The sequence below is a fragment of the Ceratina calcarata genome, unplaced genomic scaffold (genome assembly GCF_001652005.2).
Source record: "Ceratina calcarata isolate Rehan_Ccalc_2016 unplaced genomic scaffold, ASM165200v1 scaffold38901, whole genome shotgun sequence".
Taxonomy (NCBI): domain Eukaryota; kingdom Metazoa; phylum Arthropoda; class Insecta; order Hymenoptera; family Apidae; genus Ceratina; species Ceratina calcarata.
The window spans coordinates 1-228 of NW_017162216.1; the positions used below are offsets into that span (position 1 = coordinate 1).

The 228-nt window shown below is 43.9% G+C and overlaps 1 protein-coding gene across 1 annotated transcript; it reads right to left on the minus strand.

Moving 5' to 3' along the window:
* Nucleotides 1–5: 5 nt before the first annotated feature.
* Nucleotides 6–222, minus strand: LOC108626014 (venom carboxylesterase-6-like; the record flags this gene model as incomplete). Its single annotated transcript, XM_018026415.1, has 1 exon — nucleotides 6–222. A coding segment is annotated over exon 1 (210 nt), but the record flags the coding sequence as incomplete, so codon positions are not given.
* Nucleotides 223–228: the final 6 nt, after the last annotated feature.

Consider the following 228-nt stretch of genomic DNA (forward strand, 5'->3'; position numbering starts at 1 on the left):
TTACTTTGGAAAAGACCAGCGCTCAGGGCCGATAAATAGTGATAATGTACGCTGACAGCACCCGCACTATAACCAGCAATAGTTATGTTCTTAGGGTTACCACCAAAGCTTCTGATATTTTTATGGACCCAACGCAAAGCCATGCTCTGATCCTTCAGTCCCATGTTACCTGATACAACGCTGTCTCCCGTGCTAAGGAAACCTTGAATGGACATTTATACGTTCAAA